General features: G+C 41.0%; 1 protein-coding gene across 3 annotated transcripts in view; it reads right to left on the minus strand.

The window, feature by feature from the left end:
- SLC4A4 (solute carrier family 4 member 4) overlaps nt 1–24,914 on the minus strand; it is a 355,228-nt gene that overhangs the window by 262,496 nt on the left and 67,818 nt on the right. For all 3 annotated transcript variants that reach the window (XM_061145831.1, XM_061145832.1, XM_061145830.1), the window contains exon 3: nt 22,038–22,217. In XM_061145831.1, the coding sequence (XP_061001814.1) occupies nt 22,038–22,217 (180 nt within the window). The remainder of the gene's footprint in view (nt 1–22,037; nt 22,218–24,914) is intronic.

The following is a 24,914-nucleotide window of genomic DNA, read 5'->3' on the forward strand; positions in this document are numbered from 1 at the left end:
GAAAACTGGACCGCTACATGTAAAAGAATGAAATTAGAACACTTCCTAACACCATGCACAAAGATAAACTCAAAATGGATTAAACACCTAAATGTAAGACCATAAACTATAAAACTCTTAAGAGGAAAACATAGGCAGAACACTCAATGACATAAATCAAAGCAAGATCCTCTATGACCCACCACCCCAGTTCAGTTCAGTCACTCAGTCATGTCAGACTCTTTGCAACCCATGAATCACAGCATGCTATGCCTCCCTGTCCATCACCAACTCCCAGAGTTTACCCAAACTCAAGTCCATTGAGTTGGTGATGCCATCCAACCATCTCATCCTCTGTCATCCCCTTCTCCTCCTGCCTTCAATCTTTCCCAACATCAGGGTCTTTTCCAATGAGCCAGCTCTTTGCATCAGGTAGCCACAATATTGCAGTTTCAGTTTCAACATCAGTCCTTCCAGTGAACACCCAGGACTGATTTCCTTTAGGATGGACTGGATGGATCTCCTTGCAGTCCAAGGGACTCTCAAGAGTCTTCTCCAACACCACAGTTCAAAAGCATCAATTCTTCAGTGCTCAGCTTTGTCCAACCCTCACATCCATACATGACTACTGGAAAAACCACAGCCTTGACCAGACAGGCCTTTGTTGACAAAGTAATGTCTCTGCTTTTTAATATGCTGTCTAGGTTGGTCATAACTTTCCTTCCAAGAAGTAAGCATCTTTTAATTTCATGGCTGCAATCACCATCTGCAGTAATTGTGGAGGCCAAAAAAATAAAGTCAGCCATTGTTTCCACTGTTTCCCCATCTATTTCCCATGAGGTGATGGACCGGATGCCATGATCTTAGTTTTCTGAATGTTGAGCTTTAAGCCAACTTTTTCACTCTCCTCTTTCACTTTCATCAAGAGGCTCTTTAGTTCTTCTTCACTTTCTGCCATAAGGGTGGTGTCATCTGCATATCTGAGGTTACTGATACTTCTCCTGGCAATCTTGATTCTAGCTTGTGCTTCATCCAGCCCAGCGTTTCTCATGATGTACTCTGCATATAAGTTAAATAAGCAGGGTGACAACATACAGCCTTGACATACTCCTTTTTCTATTTGGAACCAGTCTGTTGTTCCATGTCCAGTTCTAACTATTGCTTCCTGACCTGCATACAGCTTTCTTAAGAGGCAGGTCAGGTAGTCTGGTATTCCTATCTCTTTCAGAATTTTCCACAGTTTATTGTGATCCACACAGTCAAAGGCTTTGGAATAGTCAATAAAGGAAAAATAGATGGTTTTCGGGAACTCTCTTGCTTTTTTGATGATCCTGTGGATGTTGGCAATTTGATCTCTGGTTCCTCTGCCTTTTCTAAAACCAGCTTGAACATCTGGAAGTTCACGGTTCACATATTGCTAAAGTGTGGCTTGGAGAATTTTGAGCATTACTTTACTAGTGTGTGAGATGAGTGCAACTGTGCAGTAGTTTGAGCATTCTTTGGCATTGTCTTTCTTTGGGACTAGAATGAAAATGACCTTTTCCAGTCCTGTGGCCACTGCTGAGTTTTCCAAATTTGCTGGCATATTGCGTGCAGCACTTTCACAGCATCATCTTTTAGGATTTGAAATAGCTCAACTGGAATTCTATCACCTCCACTAGCTTTGTTCATAGTGATACTTCCTAAGGCCCACTTGACTTCACATTCCAGGATGTCTGGCTCTAGGTGAGTGATCACACCATCATGATTATCTGGGTCATAAGATCTTTTTTTTATAGTTCTTCTGTGTATTCTTGCCACCTCTTCTTAATATCTTCTGCTTCTGTTAGGTCCATACCGTTTCTGCCCTTTATTGAGCCCATCTTTGCATGAAATGTTCTCTTGGTATCTCTAATTTCCTTGAAGAGATCGCTATCTTTCCTATTCTATTGTTTTCCTCTATTTCTTTGCATTGATCACTGAGGAAGGCTTTCTTATCTCTCCTTGCTATTCTTTGGAACTCTGCATTCAAATGGGTATATCTTTCCTTTTCTCCTTTGCTTTTCACTTCTCTTCTTTTCACAGCTATTTGTAAGGCCTCCTCAGACAGCCATTTTGCTTTTTTGCGTTTCTTTTTCTTGGGGATGGTCTTGATCCCTATATCCTGTACAATGTCATGAACTTCCATCCATAGTTCATCAGGCACTGTCTATCAGATCTAGTCCCTTAAATCTACCCACCTCCTAGAGTAACGGAAATAAAAACAAAAGTAAACAAGTGGGACCTGATTAAACTTAAATGCTTTTGCACAGCAAAGGAAACTATCAGCAAGGTGAAAAGATAACCCTCAGAATGGGAAAAAATAATAGCAAATGAAACAACTGACAAGGATTAATTTCCAAAATATACAAGCAGCTCATACAACTCAATACCAGAAAAACAAACAACCCAATCGAAAAATGAGAAAAAGACCTAAACAGACATTTCTCCAAGGACATACAGATGGCTAACAAACACATGAAAAGATGTCCAACATCACTCATTATTAGAGAAATGCAAATCAAAAGTACAATGAGATATCACCTCACACTCATCAAAAGTCTACAAATAAATGCTGGAAAGGGTATGGAGAAAAGGGAACACTCTTGCCTTGTTGGTGGGAATGTAAATTGATACAGGCACTATGGAAGACAGTATGGAGATTCCTTAAAAAACTAGGAATAAAACCAACATATGACCCAGCAGTTCCACTCCTAGGGATATACCCTGAGGAAACCAAAACTGAAAGAGACACATGTATCCCACTGTTCTTTGCAGCACTATTTACAATAGCTAGAACATGGAAACAACTTAGATGTCCAGCGATGGATGAATGGATAAAGAAGTTGTGGTATGTATACACAATGGAATATTGCTCAGCCATAAAAAGGAACGCATTTGAGTCAGTTCTAATGAGGTGGATGAACCTAGAACCTATTATACAGAGTGAAGTGAGTGAGAAAGAGAAAGAGAAATACCATATTCTAAAACATACATATGGAATTTAGAAAAATGATACTGAAAAACTTATTTACAGGGCAGCAATGGAGAAACAGACATAGAGAACAGACTTATGGACACGGGGAGAGGGGAGGAGAAGGTGAAATGTATGGAATGAGTAATATGGAAACTCACATTACCATATATAAAATAGATAGCCAATGGGAATTTGCTATATGGCTCAGGAAACTCAAACAGGGGCTCTGTATCAACCTAGACAGGTGGGATGGGGCGGGAGATGGGAAGGAGGTTCAAAAAGGAGGGGATATATGTGTACCTATGGCTGATTCACACTGAGGTTTGACAGAAAACAGCAAAAATCTGTAAAGCAATTATCCTCCAATAAAAATAAATTAATAAAATACATATATATCTTACTGATTGTGTCTCTCTTTTCATCTTGGTTGCCAGGAAGCTAAGAGAGAAAATTCACCTCCAGATAGTACTGATCCTAGTGGATTTGCATGGTCTATGTTCTCCCTGGTTCTGTCATCTATTTTACCCATATTTAATAATTACAAGACACCTAAATCTTCTATAGAATATGAGAAGCCATTTACTAACTAATTCACTCAAGAGAAAAATATTGACTTAAGTGTTAGGAAAAGAACACCTGACTTGCGATATTCAAGAATATCAGAATATAAGATACTAGAATAGGACCATTCTTCACATTTATCCCCTCTCCTTGGGCAATTCATCTAACCTTTCAGATCTATAGTTTCTCATGTCAAGTAGGAGTAAGAATCTCTAAAGACCTCTCAAAATCATTTACATATACAAGTGTGCTTGTCAAGTGCTCTGTAAGGTCAAGAATGATTATTTTCACAATCAGAAAAGAGGTGGATGTTCACTCAAGTGAAGGTGTGCACTTCCCCATGTCTCCAATGCAGCGCTGAGGACCCCTGCAGGCAAGCAGTCAAGATGAGCAGTGAGGGCGCTCCGAAGCAGCCACCATGCTAGGCTTGCTAGAGTGCTTCAGCAGGACTCCCCAAGAAGGAAGAGGCCTGGTGGAAATGAGTGCAAACACCTCCAGGAACAATCCCAATTCAGTAAACATCTTAAGTCAATTTGTTTTTGGTCACTAATCTGAATTGATCAGCTTAAACTATAGTGGGAATTGGACCATGGCTTGTTCCCCAGGAACCTGTGGGCTACACCTGTCTCCCTCACCAGACCCATCACAGGAACAGGCTGTGGTTCACCAGGGGTCTACACTGTGGGAACCCACATCCCTCCTTAACTATCACCAATTGCTGCATACAAAAGTATTCATATACTATTAATGTAGTTCAGAGAGGGGAATTTTTTTTAAGGTTAAATTTGGGCTATAATCAAGCAGCTCTTAGTAAGTAGGTGAGAGTGGGTGTTTCTCCATTTTTAGAATAACTTGCTGACTTATCCCAAGAAGTTCAAACGTTTTCTTAACAGCTCTAAGTCTTTTATTCCAAAAGTCCATCCCCTCACTAACCACTGGGTGCAGCAGCTGCCTACCCATGGAGGAGAGAGGGAGGAACTGATACAGAATGACATGTTGGGAAGATCATGAGGGAGGAGAAGTTGAAAGGCACAGGTTCAAGTCCCACCTCCACTCCTCGCAAATGAGTTAATGTGATCCTATCACTTAATGATAACTCATACATGCTACTGCTCTGCTATGCTCAGTCATGTTTGACTCTGCAACCCCATGGACAGTAACTCACAAGGCTCCTCTGTCCATGGAATTTTCCAGGCAAGAATACCGGAGTGAGTTGCTGTTTCCTACTCCATGGGATCTTACTGACCCAGGGATCGAACTCGCATCTCTTGCATCTCCTGCATTGCAGGCAGATTCTTTACCACTGGGCCACCTGGGATGTCCAGTAACTCATACATATTGAGCCATATTATTTGCCAGTGCCCTTTGAGGGCCTCATGACTCTTTTCACCCTCACAGCATCTCAGTGAGGTAGACATCTTTCTCACCTTATTGTCCAGACTGTAAGAGCTGAGACTTACAAAAGTCAAATGACTTGTCCCATATCAAAAAGCTGGGGAATAAGACACACTAGGATCTGAACTCAAACTGTGACTCTACGCCCCTGAGTCTTGACCACTGTGCCACAGTGCTTTCGTAAATCTTGCTTTTCTCCATTTGCAAGATAAGGGAATAATAAAACAGGCAGTAGATTTCCCACAAGGTTGTTCCAAGGATCGGATGCACTCACAGAGGTGACATCGCTTCAAGAAGTCTAAAGTGCTACACAAACGGGACACGTTCCTACTCAAGTCAGCGTGCATTTCCAAATACCAACTACAGGGCTAGAAGGAAGTTACTTCTACATACATTCTGAACATGGAAAAGAAACAACAACAGCAACAAAAAGACTTTGAGAAGCCATCTGTGAAAATGTGTGACTTCAGAGATGAGAGCTCCGATGGCCAAGCTGATGAGCAATGGGAAAAACCCGTTCAGGACCTGCCTGCGCCCTTCAGAAAGACACAACTGTCACCTCCACACCTGGAATTTCAGTCAGTAAAAGCTGTTCTGCTGCAATGCTCATCCATTTCCAAGGCAACCCACTTGCAAAGGAGTTTTCTCCAGGATTTAGTTGACTTTAGACCAATCAAGTGGAAAACAACTATTCATAGCTGTGACTTTCTAATTTTGAATACCCAAGCTTTGGAGAAATGAATAATAGAATCCTTGGGACTTGACTGCACCTGATCAAATGCTTCTCATTCCCAGCTGAACCACTCCAGTATCATGGCTGCATGATACAGTACCAAGAGAGCCAGGCTGGGGGTCTAAAGACCTTGTCCTAAGCCTGACCCAGACAATACAGAGTGTGTGACCTCCGGCAAGTTGCTAGTCTGTGGGAAGCTCTGATTTGTCTTCCTAAAATAGAAATCATGCTTGCTCTAATTGCATCAAGGGTTATGGAACAACTGTACAGTGTATAAAAGACTCTATAAGTTATATAGCACTACACAAAAATAAAGTATTTTGTAACATATACTCATTCCAGCTTCTTCAACTCTCTGAATGCCCTTTGAACTGTGCCCAGGGGAAACTTTCAATGCCATCTAAAATAACTTTGATCGAAAAATGCAAGCTGGAGCAAAGGAGGAAAAAGCAAAGTGTAAAAACATGAAAAGTGCCATAAAAAATATATTTTGCTATAGTCAATGAGGACCTCCTGGGACCTTTCCTGATTTCTTTTTAGGGAAGACACACATTTCTTGATCACAGGCTTTAAAAGTACAGTGGACAAAAATATACTGATGTGAAAGTTTCAAATATATGAAAGCTTCAAAACTCCTCTGGCCAAACAAAATCTCCCTTGCATCGGAAATTTCCCTTCTCGCCCTGAATAAGCTAACAAACCAAAACCATGGCATAAACTGTCATGGTAAGATACCATTCCATGCTCCAGTGATAGACGCAAGGCATTCTGGAAGGAAATCATTGAGTAAGCAGAAGCAGGGCTGAGGTTTTGTATCCTCTTGACCCTGTCATTTAATCCTCCTTCTCTTCCTTACATCATGTGAGTCACAGACAGAAAAGGCATGCGTATGATTTAAAGTCAAAGCTCCTGAAATTTTCCCCAGAATGGTGTGCCCCTCTGCCCTTCTACCCGCTAAACTGTGGAACTGGGGGAGGACTCTGACTGCCAGTAGGGTATGACGTCAAAATGGCCAGCCATGGAGTCACTAGAGAAGGTAGGAATGCACTTCTCCTGCCAAGGCCAAAGGCTTTTACTGGGACTCACCAGTGGCTCAAAAACAAATGTTTTATTTGACACCCTGATATAGTAAGAAGCAACATTTGCAGAAAAGAAGGTAACAGCCTGTAAACAGAAGTTGGAGGTGATTTACTACATAAAACAGCATGGGAGAAAACAATATGACGTTGGATTCTATTTAAATTTAGATTTTAAAAACTGAGGCTTTAATTTGCTCCTCTAACATTTCAGATGCCTAATTATTAAACTGAAATTGGCACCTTTTATTTTCTCAACTATTAGTCAAACAAAATGGAATTATTTTCTAGATGGAAATTTTCTTAGTGAAACAGAGGCATGCCCATACTTGGGCAGTGTTGATGGCATGTCTTTTTTTTTATTTTATTTTTTCCTTCATGATCTCTGCTTTAAAAAAAAAAAAAGTTGTTAAAGTATAACTTATACAGCATATAATTCATCCATTTAAAGTATACAATTTCATGTTCCTTGCATGTTCACAGAATTGTACAACTATCACCACAATCAATTTTAGAACAGATTTTGATCACCCCAAAAAGAAACGCCATGCACTCATTCTTCTTTCTCCCAACCCTCAGCCCCTGGCAACCACTAATCTACTTTCTTTTTCAATAGAGCTGGATGTGTGTGTGTGTGACTGTGTGTGTGTGCGTGTGTGTGTGCGTGTGTGTGTGTGTGTGTGTGTGTGTGTGTGTGTGTGTACACTCAGGTGCTCAGTCGTATCCAACTGTTTGGGACCCCATGGACTGGCTCCTCTGTCCATGGGATTCTCTGGCAAGAATACTGGAGTGGGTTGCCTGCCCTCCTCCAGGGGATCTTCCCAACCCAAGGATCGAACCCACACCTCCTATGTCGCCTTATTGGCAGGGGGATTCTTTACTCCTGAGCACCTGGAAACCCCTATAGAGCTGAACGGCATGTCTTATATAAGAGTGCTTATGCTCATCATGCTTCCTCCTGTGAGCACAGAGCTTGATTCTGTGCTCTCCTTTTTACCTGCAGTGTTCTCTTCAACCTTCACCCAATCTTTTTTCTTTTTCATTCTTTGGAACTCAACTCAAGTATAACTTTCTCAGAGAAGTCATTCCCTGACCTCCCTAGCAAATCCTACTATTATCAGATTTTTATAGCACCATGAGTTGCTCCATCATAGCACGTACCATAGATACAATTTAACATTTATTTGTATGGTATTTGATTAGTGTCTCTCCCAAAAGACTACTAGCTGCCTAAGGGTAGAAAGAGTCTTTAATTTTGTTCACCATAGTATTTCCAGCATCCAGCACCATACGTAGTACACAGTAGATCTTCAATAAGAACCCTATATGAAGGATGTATGAATGAGGTATCTCAGTCTTCCTGATACTGTTGTGGTCCTGGGGTTTACTGAGAGACTCTCTCTAGAGTTTTCAGTACTGAATAACTTTCCTGTGACTTCACTTGTTCACAAGGAACAGATTAGAGAGCTAAGGATCTCCTAGAGCAGGGAAGCTGAGTAATATTTTACAGTAAAATCCCTTGAAAGCAAAATAGTTTCAAAACATGCAAGCAAGATAAATTTGACAAATTTTAAAACTTTAAAATAAAAAAATTAAAGAACAAATGAACAAATGATCGAATGACCAAGCGACAGATAACAGATTTTAATATGAGAAACAAGTTGACATTTCACCCAGAAAAGAAAACTATCTGTATCTGCAGCAAAATCTAGCCACACCACCCATTTCATCCAGTCAATGTCAGCTACCTTACTTAAGTTTGTTTTATATACTTTCTCAACTAATAACTGTAATCACTTAGAAAATAAGTAATAAAAAGATACATAATATGACTTCTGATTCTAAGCTAAGATTTCTGGATTAACCATGTACGACTTCAAGGGAGAAAAGGAAAGACTACTTCATCTATTGTGCTTAAGTTCATCACCACTCCAGAGTGAAAGAAAAAGGAATCAATATTGATAATATTACACAAGGTGAATTTGGATGTGAACAATGACTTTCTAATCTCATCCACTCTAGCTCGATGCTGTGAAAAGCCTGATCTAACCTTTATCCTAATCACTCTAGTACAATGGCTAAGAACTTTGCCTGGAGTCAGACAGACGCCAGTGTCCCAGCAATACCACTTGCCAACCACGTAATGTCAGGTGAGTCACTCACTTCTGCAAGCTTCAGGTCCCTAACCCTAAAAATGAGGACATTAGCCTCAAGGGCTTTGAAGAGGAAAACTAAGATTACGATTTTTAGGTCCCTGCAGAGTACCTATTGCAGAGATTGTGTCCAATAAATATTCATTGTTATCATTCTCAGCAACATTTCATCAACAAAATTCGTCACCTTCTACACAGATTTATTCACATTACTTCTGATAGCTCTCCTTTGTAAGATGAGCGTCACAGGATAGGTAGTCACATAAACAGACCAACCTGGAAAATCTGAGGGCTGCTCAGGCTCACCAACAACAAGGACAAAATTAAGAGATTCCAGGTCTTCAGTTCCTCTAAGTAGAAGATTTTTTTTTTTTTTACCATTTATGGAGTAAATAATGGAACTAAAATATTCACTCACTAATATTCATTAACATAAGTGTCAGTCAGCTATCCCTTTCCATTAAGAAACATGCATTTCTCCAAGCACCACCCAGTCCACCTTAGCTTACATATCATTGGTCAGGACTAAGTCACATGGCTTAGTCCCTAGCCTCAAGGGACGCTAGGAAATCCATGTTTTCAGCTGCCACACCGCCGTCATGAATGAAATCGGCATTTAGAGGAGAAAGAAGAAAAGAATACATACTAGGCAGGCTATCAAGCAGGGTCTCCTGAAATGTCCTTGTAAGGTTGTTTTTTTCCTTTTGGCTTTTATTTGCCTGGCCCCATCATGCAGCATGTGGGATCTTAGTTCCCTGACCAGATATCGAACCTGCGCCCCCTTCAGTGGAAGTGTGGACTATTAACCACTGGACACCCAGGGAAGTCCCACATGGTTGTTTAACTACAGAAATATAATGACCACATTCTTTTCTTCTAAGGGGGGAGGGATCTTCGGGTAGAAGCCCCGCAGTTTGCTCACCCTCCGTGCTGGTCCATTCCTGGGTGAAGAGGCCATGAAACCTCACCAGCTCCTCACTCCCCTCCCCTACCCTCCAGACACTCCTGTTGCTCCAAGGCTCAACTCAAATGCTCCTTTCTCTGTGATGCCTTTTCCTACTCCCCGTGTCAAACCGAGACATCTTCCTTGATGCCCTCATACCACCTCAAGTACAGCTCTACTATAGTAATTGTCAGAGTCTCTGCAATTTGAATTGTGTCATTTTCTCAGGTTTCAATTTTCATCTCTGCAGGACCAGTGCCCAGGTCTATGCCTGAAAAGAAAAAGTACTCCCTAAATATTTCTTTTGAACTGTGATGTTGGAGAAGACTCTTGAGAGTACCATGGACTGCAAGAAGATCAAACCAATCAATCCTAAAGGAAATCAACCCTAAATATTAATTGGAAGGACTGATGCTGAAGCTCCAATACTTTGGCCACCTGATGTGAAGAGCCAGCTCATTAGAAAAGACCCTGATGATAGGAAAGATTGAGGGAAAGAGGAGAAGGGGATGACAGAGGACAAGATAGTTGGGTGGCATCACCGACTCAAGAGACTTTGAGCAAACTCCAGGAGATGGTGAAGGACAGAGAAGCCTGGGTGCTGCGGGCCATGGGGTCACAAAAAGTCAGACACGACTGAGCAACTGAACAACAACAAAATACTTCTTGGACTGAATCAAAATGGATTAAACTGAATTGACTTGCATTGCACGGCGCTGAGACTCAGGGATCTGACTGCATCTCTTCTCTCACCCTGCTGCGGTGGCTCATGGGGTGTCTGCCCCAGAACCATGAAGGATGATAATAAGCTTACTAGCTTATGGTTCATACAAGTAGATCATGTCTCAATGAGATCATGCATTAGCTTGACTTTCTGGCCAAAAAGGAGAGTCCAAAAAAAAAAAGTTACATTAGCTTATTTCCTCTCAGAGGAACTATGGAGAAAGGAGTAAAAGTCACTGTTTACCAAACAAAAGGCTGAGAAAACATTTTCTCATTTAAGAATATGACAAATTAGTGAAAGTGACAAAAATAAATAAAAACCTACCACATACTCAAAAAAAAAGTTGCACAATTGCCTAAAAGCCAAACTGTAATTGTGAATGTGCTGGCATTTGGCTCAGAGATCAGGATTTCAAGGAAGTGAGCCACTCTTTCATGAACAGGACTAAACTGAAATGTCACAAGCAGCTTTTAATTAAACTACGATTGTCACAGTATATAGGAATGAACTAACATATGGTGTTTTTAAAATAAACTACTAACCACATCCAGTGGTTTCAATTAAAGAATGGTTCATTGCTTACAAAAATTTCCCTAGATCCAGCTGTCTTCCAAAAAAGTCCCATTGCCTCACTGAATTTCCACTGTCATGAGGCAGATTACTAAGGGACCAGTCTTGGATTAGATGTGAACACTCAGGGCAACCTTTGTAGAAAGTACTTTCCCCCAGCTTTATCTCGTGGCTGAACAAATCCTGGGGGTAATCTCCTATAAGGAACGTAAGTTAAATTGCAGCTATCTTAAATGGCCTACGAGAAATCTTAAAGATTAACCAAAAGAATTTTTCAGAATGCTAAAAATGGTTAGTTATACCTTAGTGTTCTGGAATTTAAAAAAATAATAATAATAATCAAGTATTAAGAAAAGGTCTAGTAAGACCCAAGTTTCTGATAGAAGGAACATTTCTTAGGGAGGACTCCAAAACCAATACAAAGAGGTAATGTAAACAGAAGAATGAAAAGAAGCTAGAGAATCACCGTAATCATTTCATAATCATGGTAGAAAAACTATCCCTTGGAGAATTAAAGATAAGACAGGCAGAGGCCACTTGAAACTTGTCTGAGGACAGCATTAGAGATCTGGTCCTGCTAAGAATGTGGTTCTATTTTGAGGGGTGAGAAGCTAGCCTCTGCCACTCACCCAGTGATTTTTCTGTTCTTTGGTCTTCACTGTCTTTCTCAATAGGGTCCCTCCACCATCTCTCTTTCTCAGAACTGGTCATCTCCTCTCTCTCCTTGGGCTTCCCTAGTGACTCAGATGGTAAAGAATCTGCCTGCAGTGCAGGAGACCAGAGTTCAATCCCTGGGTCGGGAAGATCCCCTGGAGAAGGGAATGGCAACACACTCCGGTATTCCTGCCTGGATAATTCCATGGTCAGAGGAGCCTGGTGGACTACGGTTCATTGACTGCAAAGAATCAGACACAACGGAGCGTCTAACACTTTTCTAACTCCTTACCTTCAGTGCCATTCATGTACTTTTTTCCTGTGTCCCCCCCACTGGCCAAAATGTGGAATTCAATGACATTTTTAAAAATCAATTGTTACTTAAAATAAATACAAGCTTCAGGTTGGTTTTTCTACTTATACGTTGCCCTTGATTGATCTCTTTTTCATCCAAGCTAGTACGAGCCTTCTATTAAAATTCCCCACCTTCACACTGAAAGGCAGAACATTTTCCCCACCTGCCAGACAAGGAAAGCCTGTCACTTCTACTGTACACAAAAAATATGCAATGCAGAGCCTCAAGTTTATCCCATTATATTCATCACTTTGGTGTTTTTACAAATGTCAGAAAGAAGCATAAAACAATAGAATAAAAGGAGCTTAAAGAGAATGTGGCATAAACATTTTCCAGTCCATTTGACAGGGGAAAAAAAAAAATCTATAAACCTTCCAAGTTTGGTTTGAGCAAGCAAATAATAACTCAGGAAAAGTTTCCTTTAGCCACACACCTCTCACACACTTTAGAAAACTTTGATTAGCATTTGATCTAAATGAGTGGTCAGTGGAATACCAGTTATCTACCTTCAGTTCTCATTAACCATAGTATCTCTTGTTCAAAATCTATATTTAAGAATTGGAGGAACAAGGGAGAATATTAGCCATCTCTGGGTGTGGACATCAATAAAAAAATAATCCAAAAATCTCTCTGAAATTTTTTGCTTGTTTGTTTCCTTGGTTTTTGTTCATTTGGGGAATTTAGCAATTTCACAAGAAATAACAAAGCAGAGTCAAAGAACTGACCTAGGATTTTATAAGCTGCTCATGCATGCATTCTGGATACTAGATGAATCTGCAGCGAATTTCTAGTTACAGAAATTGCTATTTCCATGACTTGGTAACAGAAATCATCCTATTTTTTGCTGAAAACAACTTCAGTTTTGAACAAACACAGCCGGCTATATGGTCGGCATGTTTCCTGTAAATCTGCTTCCAGAAGTCACATTTTCCATTACACCTAAGTTATCCCTTCCCAAAACCTCGTAAATGAAGCGGAATCAATTAAATGCAATTTCTCTGCGGCTTCTGTGTTAAAATTTTGGTAACTGACATAGGATAATTTTAATCCAGATTGCTTGAACACAGTAACAACACTACCAAAAGTAACTCCTAAGGGTATTGAGTACACTCTGCTTTTTTAAAAAAAAAAAAAAAGGAATCTGGCTTAATTGGCAAACAGCAAAAGAATAAAAAATTTCAGGGACATTCTTGTTTCAAAACCATTACATCATAATTCTGAAAAGGATGTACAAAGGTCACCTAAGTTCATCTCTGCAGCAACACGGATTAATCTGTTTATCCATGATAAACATACATAAACAATTCTTAAAATTCTCCATGCAAGACACTCCACAAACAGCCTCGGTGACATAAAGTGATTAACGAATCTCACTATCATAAGTAACCTCACTCGGAAAAGTGGAATATGTACCCCAAACAGTCTCATGCAGAGGGAAGCTTACTCCAACTCAACTTGCTAATACACTTCTTTAGTGAAATGCCATCTTAAATAACATTTTGCATTCTTGCACTGACATGCATATCTTCACACATTTTAATATTTTCCCATGAGAAAACATACATGCAGGGTAGCACTTTTTAGTTCTGTTTTGAAAATGTGAACAATTTCTATTTTTTTATGTGCTAATTAGTCATTGCAAAGCAAAGTTGCAGAATTATACAGAATTAGGAAAAAAAAACTTATCCTGGCCTTCTCTCTTTTTGTGTCACTATTATTCAACTCACTCTACTGCACAACACTTGAATTAAAGAAGTGAGTCAATACTCAAACCATCACAGGTCTAGGTATCAGAACATGAAACATACTTGTAATATAATGTAAAATACTTGCCACAGGAGTTCAAAAACTAGGAAAGTCATTATGTGCTGCTATAAATGCTCTGTAAGGCCTGCAGATGCAGAGTAAACCTACAATTTTCATTAAACTACTTAAAATATTGAAAACAGTAGAGGAAGCTCCATTAGAGTCTCAATCTCTTTTTAAATGTCCAAGGAGCCCAAGTTAGGAAACTGTTTTCAGTAATGAGGAGCACTGGAAGGGTTTTATTATTATTATTATTATTATTTATTATTATTACTATTTGTTTAACACTTTAGCAATCTGGAAACCTTGTCAGAAATAGCTCCCTTCTATGTCAAGTCAGACCCTAAAGGCAGAAAACCCAAAGAAGATAATGCCTGAGGACTGCAAAGGAAACGGCAGACACAAGAGACACTTTGATGGAAAACCAACAGGACTCAGTGAGTGGCTGTCTATGGAAGAAGAATACTTAAGAGCCAAAGATAAGGAAGATTTTGATTATATGGGTAACAAAGATGACAGGGACTCCGTGCTCACCACACCTCTACAGAAACGTGATGAAAAGTCAAGTAACACTCCCCATCCATGGGAAAGTTATTAAAAGAACCCAACATTCCTGCTTCCAGATTGTGGTCATGGAAGAATTCCAGAGACTTTATTTATAGAGTATACCCATGGTCCCCTATGGTCCCTCATTGCAATTTCTGCATTAACAGTTCAAGTCCATAAAGTCTTGAATCTAAATCCCTGGCATTAAGAACCCATTGAGTCTTTCAGGAACTTTTTATATGAGAAATTTCCTAAATAGAATTACCATTTCAAGACGATCCCTACCGATATCTTTCTTCCTTTCACTGTGTTTTAATCACACACATACTCACAAATAAGCTCACACCCTCAAGATTCCTATCTTATAACCTTGAACCCAAAGCACAGGATGTGTCCTGCCTTCTGCTGAGGAGCTAAGGCCTGTGACCCACAGCCATTTACACCCTCTTTGCTTCATGAAAGTACACTTCACATCTGACATTCTACCCGGGGCTCTGGTTTTCTCCCACTTTCCACCCCAAGTCACAGTCTTCTTAGCCTGCGTACCCCAGCCCCTGAAGCACAGTGGAGCCCTCTGAGGCCTCCAGAACTCATGAGTCACTATAAATAGCAACAACATCAACTCTCCCATGACACCTAAATGCACTATTCATAACATCTCATGGCATGATAAAATGGAATAACTATTGTAATAGAGCAGTCAGAGGCTGCGAGAAATGACGCTCGTCCATAGTATGAAGGACTGCCACTTGGAGGCAGCTGCAAGGTGACTTCAAGAGAATTGCATTTCCAAAACACCAGGCTCCCCATGAGGTTTACATAGCTAACCGGTGAAAGAAGGTGGAAGCGCTGTGACACAGCCCGCCTGTACTCTCAGCATCACAGAGGGAGAAACAGCAATTATGTGTACCACACAAAACACAACATTGTTGAGCCTGCCTCATGCCACCAAAAACACAAGTATGCCAAACATCTTCCTCTCTGCACAGCCCTGCCTTCAAGTTGCTGACTCGTCCCACCCAGCTGCCCTTCTTAGCCAGATTAATTTCACTGAGAAACACGAAGAAAGAGGCAGAAAAGAGATCCTTCTCAGGGAAGAAGGGACAGCCCATTTGCCTGCAGGGGCTCAGAAGCGAAATTCCAACTACTGGCTGAATTCAAGGACACACTTGGTAATAAACACTCACTTGGTCTGCTGGCTGTCTTTTACACAAAATAGGAGCACGATCAGTATCACTTCTGCCTGGTGAACATCTTGTTTCCTTGGTCCTTTCCTGATATGCAGCATCCAGGCTGCACCACCAGCAAGTTATTAATAAGAGACTGAACTTAAGTTAGATCTCCTGAAGATGCCATTGGGATCCAGGAGTCAAGCTGACAGCCAAAGCAAAGGAAAAGCTAGTGGGCATTGATAGCACAAAAGGCAGAAGAGCTTAAAGAAGTAAGCTCTGCAAAGTTTTAGTCTGACGCTTTGGCATTACCTGTGTACAGTGGATGGGAAAAGATGAGCTTGAAGAAAGTGTTCAGAATAACTCAAAATAATAATTGCTAACCAGATACACCGCTCATTTAACACACAGAGCACTATGGATTAACTTCTATCATTATTCCCTGCTTACAGGAAAGGAAAGTGGAGTACTGAGAGCTTAAGTATCTTGCCAAGATCACCCTGCTGGTATGAGCTGGTACTCGAACTCTGTCTAGCTCAAATGTGCTTCTAACTGCCGTGACCCACTGCCTTTTCAGTAAAATTCCATCACAAGTGACCCTTCTGAAAAGGCCACTTTTAGGTTTTCAATTACTTTTTAATACAAAAAGCCTTTGTTTCAGACCTAAAGATAAAGTACATCCTCCTACGTATATAGGATGAAAAATAGAGAGGAGGATGAAAAAGACAGTGTATTTCTTTTGTGTTTTACTTCTTAACAGGGACAGAATCTCCTACTTGCATGCACATTTCAGACTTCCTTCTCTCCTACATACTGGTTCATTGGGGGGATATGCAAATGGCGCACAGAAAATTGTAAGAATCTTAGACATCGGTATTCAAGGCCTCGCCTGAAAACATATAAGAATCAAGAAAAAGTAGAAATGCACCCAGAAGAATGAAGTCGGGTGGGGGGAGGGCACAGGGGTGTATGCGCTGGGAAAAGGGGAAGTCAAATGACAAAATCCCAAATAATCTTGGCTCTTATGCAAAGGTACTCTCTGTGTTTGTACTCTGTACAAAGGTACTCTACTTTTGTTTGAGTACCTTTGTACAAAAGCGGCTGCCCATTTCTCTGCTTCAGTTTCCTGGCTATAACTGGATCACCCACGGGCATCCATTGTTCCAGGCTCACAGAACAAAGCTCACTAGCATAAATCCATCAGTCCTGGTACTCATCCAAAGAGCTAAAAAACACGACCACACGCCTGAATGAACGTCTGTGTGCGCATACCTAGCGACAGGATCCTAGCACGGGCAAGACATATGTGTGAGAGGCAGTTAGCACCTCCCAGGGCCGAGGCATGTGCGAGCTTGTCAAGATATAGATTACACATCAGACCGAAACTCTGAACAGGATGTTCTGCTTGTAGCTCTGTCTGCTAACATCTTATACATCTTCAGGGTCTCTGCAGTCACGGAGCGGCCTGTGAGTCCCCCACAAGCACCCAAGACACTAACAGAATGCGAAGTGCAGAGGTCACTCCATCGATGGTAGGAGTTTAGCTCGTCTAGGACCACCTCCCCATCCAGAATGGGCAACCCTCGGAGGACGGCAGTTGCTAACTTAGAGGGGAAAAAAAAGTGCACGGTGGGGGAGGCAAAGGGTTATTTTTAAGAAAGAGCACAATCGAGCTTTTCTCTCCACCACCCACTCCACACCACCTCCTCATTCCCTTGTCTCTCCTCCTGCCTGCTCTTCCACTTCACTTGTCTTCCCCAGCCTCCCGCCCCATCGCGCGTGTCCCACACTTCTCACATGCGTTTTCTTCTCTGTGTCCCAAGGTGGGACACCAGTTCAAACGCCACACTGAGAAAAACAGCCGTGCGAGGCCTCAGAGCTGCTGCTGAGCTTGGGGATGGGAAGAGGAGGACGGGGATGGGAAGAGGAGGACGGGGACGGAGAAACTGGCTAGCTTCCTCCTCAAAGCTCCCAATGCCTAAGATTCAAAACATGCATCCACTTTTTAGAAGCCCTGTCTTGACACCAAAGCCTCAGGGAAGAGGGGAAAAAGCTTCTGTGTTATAAACTAAATAAGCCCATTATGTCATCTTCCAGATGAGCCTGAATACTGGAAGATATTTGGCTTATGTCTTATTGCAAATGTCCTTTACTATTTGTCCTATGCCCCCTTAATATGGTTTCCAAAGCTGAGTCGCCTGAGCTCTTGTGTGGACTAGTGAGTACTTTTAAATGTAAATGATAAATCCGCGTGCTCTGTGGACTGATTTCCTCCAACAGCTATGGGTGACAAGCAGCTCAACACCCTTGGGAGTCGTGTGCCCAGACCAAAGTCATTCTTTAGCAAGAGTTGAAATAATGAGGCACTTTCCAAAATGGGGTAATTAAAAATCAGGGCCAACGTTAACATGGCAAGAGAAAAAGGCAGAGCAGGAAATATAAAGATCATGTATGAGGATTACAAACAAGAAAATCACTTGGATCTTTATCTATAGAGTGGAAAAGAGTGAGACCAATAGAAGCAATGCCGATGTCTTCCTCTGTGGTATTCCATCAACTCAACAGCTCCTCAATAAGCATCTATTAAGCACATACATGGGGCTTCCCAGGTGGGAAGTAAAGAACCCAGTAGTAGTAAAGAACCCACCTGCCAATGCAGGAGATCTAAGAACCGCAGGTTCAATCCCTGGGTCGGGAAGATCCCCTGGGGAAGGGCATGACAACCCACTCCAGTATTCTTGCCTGGAGAATTCCACGGACAGAGGAGCCTGGAGGGCTCTAGTCCACAGGGTCGCATAGAGTCAGACATGACTGAATTGACTTAGCGCACACACACACACACACACACACACACATACTATGTACCAGGCACTGTGCTAGGTGGCAGAGATGACATAGGTGAACAAGACAAACCTGATCCAAGCTCTCAGGGAGCTTACGCTGTCCCATCAACACAAGACAAAACTGTAGGTTTTCCACTAACTGTAGGTTAGTAAAATCCCAAAGTGAAACATGTATTATGAAGCAAAGAGATGAGAACTGTGGAAGACCAACACTGGAGAAGCTATTAATACATCAGATAGAATAGCAGGGCAAAGCATCTCTCTCTGAAGAGACAACACTTTAAAGCTGGAACATAAAGGCAGAGAAGAGCTAACGAGGGCAAGAATGAGGGACCATTCTAGAAAGATAGGATTGCACAAGCAAAGGTCCTGAGGCAGAAAAGGTTTGGACACCACTGTGGTGTGGTGTGGCTGAATTACAGTGAACAAGGAGCAAGTAATGCAAAGGACTCTGGTGAGACACAGTGGGCCCTGCGGCTTGACCGGGATTTCATTCTAAAGAGGGGATGATATGACCCAATTTGCACTTCGTGATAATCACTACTCCCTCTGTGTGGGAAAAGATATGAAAAGCAGAGGCTGTTCCAGTTGTCTTAAGCAAGAGAGTAGGATTCCCTGGATCAGAATATGGCAGTCACATCAAAAAACATTAGACAGATTCAGATGTATTTTAGACGTAGAACCAACAAAAGTTATTGACATATTGCAGATGAGGGTGACAGGAAGGAAAAAATCAGAGATGATTCTCATCAAGGGCTCTGTTCCCAGGTGGGTTTTTTCAGTAGTGATAAGCATCACCTGATATAACGCCAGGTCCATGCAAGAATCTGCCCTAGGGGGCCTGGCATGTCTGTAGACACAAGTGACTTAAAAACCACAGATCTAAGAGCAAGAGAAACTTTTGTCTTCACATTGGCACCAAAGCCCTATAGTTTCCCCAAAATCACAGGCTTACATGCCCCTTTTCATCTGAGTGCAACGATTTTTAAATAGAATTGCACCAGATAAACCAGCTACCAACCCATCTAGTCTCCATGATAAGCAGTGGAGAAAATACAGTCATTTTTTTGAAGATCTTCATCTCACATTGGATGACTCATGTCAAATATGTCACATGCATATGACAGCATAACTTACTGACTAGCAGAACATAACTAACTGTAAAATACAAATTTATCAATCATTTCTTTGTTATCATTGTCCTTCACAATGAGGTCTCCGTAGGATCACTTCAGAAACCAAGTATACAACCAGTCCGGTACTCCCCGAGGAGGAGACCTCTAAGGGTAAAGAGCATGAACTGCCTTCTGTATTTTATATGCTCTACTCAAACTGGTCTCCGGAGACCACAAGAAGTCATAGCATTCCATGGAAGACAGAGATTCAGTCTCAGTGCCTTTCTGACCCGTTCATTCCCTATTACCTACTTGAGTATTACTGGCATAGTTTCCACTGCCCTTCCTAAAAAGCTATTACATAATTATCATCTCAAAACCCTGTGGCCCATTTGTGTAAGTGAGCATCTCTTTCCCTTTTAGTATTTATAGAGGTAATGCACTCTTGTTCTTAAATTGCAGAATGACAGATGATGCGAGAGACAGACAGACACACACACACACACATACACACACACTGAAGACAGCACCTCTGATTCTGGCTCAGGTCTTGCCAAAACAGATAGCAAATTGAGATAAACTAGTAATGTATTTGGAAAGGAATGTTATCTTTCGTTCCTCCAGACTATTAACTATGACCTTTTTTGTCTGCATTTCAAGGACTTTGCTTGAAATAGACCCCATTTTTTTAGTCAACATACAAACAATGCCTTTCAGCAAGGCTCTCCCCCAGTGTTCCAGTGAAAAGCATGGAACTCCTGCCTCCTGTCCTCTGGTCCCATGTAAGTCTCACATTTACTCCAACACTTTAAACTTTTAATACAGTGGTCCATCCCCAAACTGTCCTCAAAACATTCCTCTTTAATTCGGTGGTCCAGCTGACGGCTCCTCTCCACATAAGTACCTCTCTAGCTGCTAAGCCACCTGCTCAGCTCCAGTAGACAGACTATAAAAAAAATTAACAGATTCGCATCACTACATTTCACACCCTCATATTTAACTCTGTAAACTCACTTTCAACAGTTCTGAGCTGTTAATTCTAATTTAGCCTCTCATCACCTACAAAGACTGAGCTGGATCTTTATCTCTGCCACCCATGATGGATTTTATTACAGGTTCTGGATTTCTGCAACTGTAGCAAAGAGACGAAGAACTGGGCTGAGCTCACCAGCATGAAAAGCTGTCACTATGAAACTCATGTTGGGGAGTCTTCCCAAACTGGCATATGTTTCTGCTGCTTTTCGCTTCTACTGCATATATTTATTCTCACTCGAGCCACAAAGCTGCCCAGATAGCCCAACGTTCTCCACATCAAAAGAAACCAAAGCAACAGACACATAAACCCAAGCACACATCCATCCGCTTAAATCCAAGGATGTGCTTTGACCTCCTGCTCCTCCGTTCCAAATAACACCTCTATCCAAAGTCTGATGGCTAATAGTTTCAACATTTTCAGAGCTGTGTCACTCTACATGACCCTCTGATTTTCAGGATGTTTTCCCACTATTCTTATTCAAATCAACCTGGCTAAATGTAACCTATAATCCTATAAATGTCATGTAAATATGTATGTGTATATATGAGGAGGGCATGACAACCCAGTCCAGTATTCTTCCCTGTAGAATCCCCATGGACAGAGGAGCCTGGTGGGCTACAGTCTGTGGGGCTGCAAAGAGTCGGACAAAGCTGAGTGGCCAAGGACAGCACAGTACATGTATTATACACACACATATACATATACATATATATGTGTGTATATAGCCAAAAGCTCATTTGCACTTTTTCATAAGACATTATGGATTATATTTTGTTGTTGTTTACTGGCCCAGTCATGTCCAACTCTCTTGCGATCCCACAGATTGGGATTTTTCAGGCAAGGATACTGGAGTGAGTTGCCATCTCCTTTCTCCAAGGGATCTTCCTGACCTAGGAATTGAACTGTGTCTCCTGCTATGTCTCCTACTTCACAGAAGGCTTCTTTACCACTGATCCACCAGAGAAGCCCCTATGGATTATACATATATATATATAGAACCCTCATCTTGACCTACTTTCTTAATAGAACCTACTTCTAAGCAGAAACAATCCAAAAATTTCTTGAAAAATTTCCCAGTTACTGCTGATAACTGCAGTTAAATACCACCTATAATACTCTGTCCTACTTCACTAATGGAAACACAAGACGCTAAATGCCTAAACGCTGTCAGATCTCTTCTGACCAGCTCAGAATTTCACCAGATCTCCTCCTAGATCAACCTACAGGAACAAGAAAAGCATCACCTCCAGAGACATTATGCTTCAGAGGCTAGCATCCCAGCATCGCTGCACCCATATCCATTTGCCCTAAGATCTTCAAACTTGTCTTTCCCAAGGCCACGGGAGGGAGGCAGAGAGGCACCAGCCACCCAGGGGGAACTCACTGAGAGGTTTCAGGATGCTGCTGCTGGACTCATCCGCATTCTCCACATCTGACTTGTCAGAATAGTTCTCAGAGATTCTCTCCTTTTCCTTCTTTTCTCGGTGGCCTGTCTTTCTCTTGTGACGTCTCCTTCTCCGGTAGCTCTTTGGCACATGGACCCCAATGTAGATGGTATGGTGGCCTGAGGAAGGAACACAAATCACCAGTCATTTCAAACCACAGTCTCGGCTACATAGAAATCACACAAGACCCAGAGGTCAGTAAAAAAAAAAATGTCCATAAATTCAACATTACCATTTCACATTTGACAAACTGGAAAAATAAAACCACCTTCCAATTTTCACTGAACTGGATTGTAACTCAACCTGTTGGCTGGCACCAGGATTCGATGAGGGCGTGCTCTAATTCTATCCAGATAGACTCTTTTTTGTTTAGGCAAGTCAAAGGATATTGACCTAGAAATCAGGAATCCTTGAGTCTGGTCAAACCTCTGCCATCAATGAGCTATCTGACCTTGAGAATGTCCCTTAACCATTCTGAGCCTCAGTTTCTTCATTTATATAATGAAGCTCTTAAACTGGGTAATCCTTAAGAGTCCCCTCCAGTGCCAACTCTCCTGGAGCCTGTGATTATACTGAATGAGTGATGAAAGAAGAATTATTGGAAAAAGGAGGGGAAAAGACCTAACTCAAAGTTCAAAAAGTCATTCTGCGGGTATAAGGTTTTACACTAAAACTTTTTTTACCCAATCAGCAAAATAGAGACTGAGAACTGGGACAAACTAAGAAAAAATAAGACATACTTAGAGAGAAAATTTTAGAAATACTCAAATGTTCACACTAGGAAACAGCTAAAATGAATGTCAGCTACAGCGCCATTCTCATTTTTCTTTTTTCGTTTGCAAAAGTTTCTAAAAACCGGTTGTTGCTGTGATAAAAATAAACCCAGCCCAGTAAAGATTGCCTTGAAGAGAAGGGCATGAGGAAAAAAGATTGTGAGATGCTTTTAGTTCTCGAGATGGAAGGAACTGCAATACTGACAACTGGTATTATTCTTACAAAATCTGATAAGACAGAAAAAAAAAAGAACTCAAAGTTCTACATCTTTTTTTTTCCATCGGAAAACTTTTACTTTCACTTTATATGCAGTCTAACTTCTGAATGTGGGAACCACCACTTCGGAAGTAATGTGAAAACTTCTTTTCTTTTTGAATTGTAAATGGGAATTGCAAAAAAAAGATGAGATTATCTAGGGATTTCCTCCACATTCTGGAATTATTCCTTAATGACCACTGCATAGCACCAAAGACAATAAATATCACACACTCATATGCAAGACACACACATACAAGACACACACATACATACAAGACACACACACACATACACAAATACCATGAATTCCTTTCCACTGTCACTCACCAGGCATATCTAAAAGCATTGTAATTGGCAGGGGTGTTCCCTTAAACTGGAAGTATTAAAACAATTATATCAAGAAAGATGTTCCAACCAAGAATGCAGAGCCCCATGTGAATGAATAAGCAGTGAAAAAAAAAAAAATCTGATACTTGGAATAAGTTTGAGGCATCTACATAAAACATGAAGTCCTGCCCCCAACACATACGCAGACACACAAACACCCAGACACACACGCCAACTCAACTACTAAAAAGCACAGTGAAGTTCTCCCCGCAGAACGTGGTGCCAATGAGAAATTCATCTGTCTAACCACTTACAAGCAAATTGTTCTCATGGGAAAGCTATATTATACTAGGAAGTAGGAAATGTCTAAAAAACAATGTGAATTAAGAAACAGTGTCAATTGTTTCCTGTGCTCCAGTTATTGAGGGAGTCCTGAAGCTTTATCTCAAGTCACACAATATATGTAAGAAAAGCATCCAGTTTCTTTAGTAAATCAAACACTGAAAGCTTTGTTGCCTTGGGTCAGGAAATAGGAAAACATCATGAAAAATGTTAAGAAGTCAAAGAAAAAATTTTAACCTATCACATTAACTATTTTCTTATTAAAGAATGGTAACTAAGCAAAAAGAAAAAAAATAGTCATTAAACTGCATGAGTCAAATTGATGTTATACGTAAAGATTTTTTTTAATATATTTAGCCAAATCTGCATAGTATATACCAACCACAAAGGTGGTTCCTTTTAAGACATTTCCAATTTCAGACATTTTTATCAGCTTTATTAAGGTACAGTTCTTCACATGCCATAAAATTCACTCATTTTATCTTTCTACTTTAATCTCTGACAAGTCTGAGATTTTTCTGGAATAAAAACTAGTATTTTATAAAGTAAAAGAAAAGGAGAGTATATATTGAATGATTTTTAGCATATTTACAGAGAGTTGTGCACCCATCGCCATAATCCAATTTCAGAACCTGTCTACCGATCAACACACATCCCTCAAGCTCATCCACAATCACTCTCTGTTCCCACTCCCATCCCTTACTACCTCTCAGGCATCTTTTATGCTGTCAGGGATGAGCTCCAGGAAGCTACAATTCTCTGGTACCCACAGGCTATGAACTTTTGCGGGACCCCTTACAGCATAGTAAAATAGAATATGCTTTGGGTAAGGAAGCTCTCTCCTTCCAAGAGTAGCCAGAGGAAAACATCACTGAGCTGAGTAATTCAAAAGCAAAGCATCAGGAAATTCAAACAGGGGCTCTGTATCAACGGAGAGGGGTGGGATGGGGAGGGAGATGGGAGGGAGTTTCGAAAGGGAGGGGGTATATGTATACCTATGGCTGAGTCATGTTGAAGTTTGACAGAAAACAGCAAAATTCTGTAAAGCAAATATCCTTCAATAAAAAAATAAATAAAAAATTTTTTTAAAAAGGCAAAGCATACTCCTTTTCCTC

Source organism: Dama dama, chromosome 6 (genome assembly GCF_033118175.1).
Source record: "Dama dama isolate Ldn47 chromosome 6, ASM3311817v1, whole genome shotgun sequence".
Lineage (NCBI taxonomy): Eukaryota > Metazoa > Chordata > Mammalia > Artiodactyla > Cervidae > Dama > Dama dama.